This window comes from Trichechus manatus, unplaced genomic scaffold (assembly GCF_000243295.1).
Source record: "Trichechus manatus latirostris isolate Lorelei unplaced genomic scaffold, TriManLat1.0 scaffold00240, whole genome shotgun sequence".
In the NCBI taxonomy this organism is placed as follows: Eukaryota; Metazoa; Chordata; class Mammalia; order Sirenia; family Trichechidae; genus Trichechus; species Trichechus manatus.
This window is the reverse complement of record NW_004444176.1, coordinates 2,121,320-2,123,573: the sequence shown is the minus strand read 5'-3', so window position 1 is coordinate 2,123,573 and position 2,254 is coordinate 2,121,320. Positions and strand designations below refer to the sequence as shown.

The following is a 2,254-nucleotide window of genomic DNA, read 5'->3' as shown; positions in this document are numbered from 1 at the left end:
AGATCAAGTAGTCAAGCTACTTAATTAACTATTTAGGCCTTACCAAAACCAAAAAACCAAATCTATTGCTGTCAAGTCAATTCCGACTCAAGGCAAACTTATGTGTTACAGACTAGAACTGCTCCATAGGGTTTTCTAGGCTATAATCTTTATGGAAGCAGTTCACCAGACCTTTCTTCTGCTGAGCCACTGGGTGGGTTCAAACTGCCAACCACTTGAGCTAACCAGGTTCCTCATTTAGACCTTACTTACCCATTATAATTCCAGTAAACTACTGCACCATCAAAGTAAGCCCCTGTGGCTCTCTCATCTGGCGGAGTGGTGCAGTGGAAAGACCTCTGGTGTCAGAAAACTGATTTATGTTCAAATTCTTGATTTGACACTTACTAATTCTGCAATTAATAATAATTATGCAGCCGTGGTCAAGTCGTTAACAGCTCTCAGACTCAGTTTCCCAATATATAAAATAAAGATAATCATAACCACTACGTAAGCCCCACAAAGACATCATGAGAATCAATACCAAAATGAGCTGTTGTAGATAAAAGCCTTTGGTAAAGTTTGAAGCTTTGTAGACATGTGAGGAAGTCACTCCTACAGGACAGAAGATAAATCATTGTCAAAATAGACCACAGTTCATCCATCTGTCTCTAGTCGGAATAAGGACATAGGATCCTTGAGTGTGACAGTTCTTCCTGTCACTCCAGGGTATTTTCAATATGAAAGACGAATCGTCAGAATAAACTATTTCCAGTACACAAAAGAGAAAGATTTGGCCCAGTTTTTCCAAGGAGCTATGATAATCTGTATGTTCAGAAAGCCTTATAAGAATGTAAACCTATTCCTCACTTATTGACTATCTCGTTATCCAACATTTCCCATTTACTACAATGGTAAAAAAATCTAATATCTGACTATTTTGCACATTAGTGACGTACATCTGACAGTAAAGAATGCTGAAGTGCAAGGTGAGAGTAACACTGGTTGTGATGGGTAAGGTTTAACTTGGCTGAGACATGATTCTTAGTGGTTTGGCAGTTATGTAATGATGTAATTTGGCAGTTACATAATGATATAAATTGGCGGTTATGTAATGATGTAGTCTTTCTCCATTTTGTGATCTGATGTGGTCATCCTTCATTTTCACGTAACACTGATTTTCACATAATGACCTGATCTTTGGAATGTAACCATTGCTGATAAGTAAGAAGTGGGTGTATAACAAATGATGTTGCTATCTCATGGCACCATACTCTTAACCCTAACATCTCTTCCCCCAAGGCAGACATGGAAGAGGGTCTGCTCCATCATGGGCCAGGAAAACCAGACCAACATGAAGGAGTTTTTCTTCCTGGAACTCACTTGCTTTCAGGAGCTGGAGTGTTTCTTGTTTGTGGTCTTCCTTGCTGTGTATATAATAACCATACTGGGCAATGTCCTCATTGTGGTCACCATCACCTGTGAGTCTCGCCTCCACACTCCCATGTACTTTCTCCTGCGGAACAAATCAGTCCTGGACATTGTTTCTTCATCCATCACTGTCCCCAAGTTCTTGGTGGATCTTTTATCAAAGAGAAAGACCATCTCCTACAATGGCTGCATGGCACAGATCTTTTTCTTTCACTTTGTTGGTGGGGCAGATATTTTTTTCCTCTCTGTAATGGCCTATGACAGATACCTTGCAATTGCCAAACCCCTTCACTATGTGACCATTATGAGAAGAGAGGTATGGGTAAACTTGGTGGTTGCTTCCTGGATGGGGGGTGGTCTACATTCAATTATCCAGATAATTCTCATGCTTCCACTTCCCTTCTGTGGCCCAAACATTCTGGATGCCTTCTACTGTGATGTACCCCAAGTGGTAAAACTGGCCTGCACTGACTCATTTGCTCTGGAGCTTCTCATGATCTCTAACAATGGGATAGTGACCTTGCTGTGGTTCCTCCTGCTCCTGGGGTCCTACACCATTATTCTGGTGATGCTGCGATCCCGCTCTGGGGAGGGGCTTGACAAGGCCCTCTCCACCTGCACCTCCCACATCATGGTGGTGACTTTCCACTTTGTGCCATGTGTTTACATCTACTGTCGACCCTTCATTACACTGCCCATGGACACAGCCATATCCATCAATAACACAGTCATCACCCCCATGCTGAACCCCATGATCTACACACTGAGGAACCAAGAGATGAAGTCAGCCATGAGGAGACTACAAAGGCGGCTTCAGTCTTCTGAGAGCAATAAACTAGGATGA

At 42.3% G+C, this 2,254-nt stretch overlaps 1 protein-coding gene across 1 annotated transcript; it reads left to right on the top strand.

Moving 5' to 3' along the window:
• The first annotated feature begins 1,225 nt into the window (after positions 1–1,225).
• On the top strand, positions 1,226–2,254 carry LOC101354988 (olfactory receptor 4D6). Its single transcript, XM_004389293.2, has one exon. It carries the CDS (start codon positions 1,226–1,228, stop codon positions 2,252–2,254), a length of 1,029 nt encoding a protein of 342 aa, XP_004389350.2.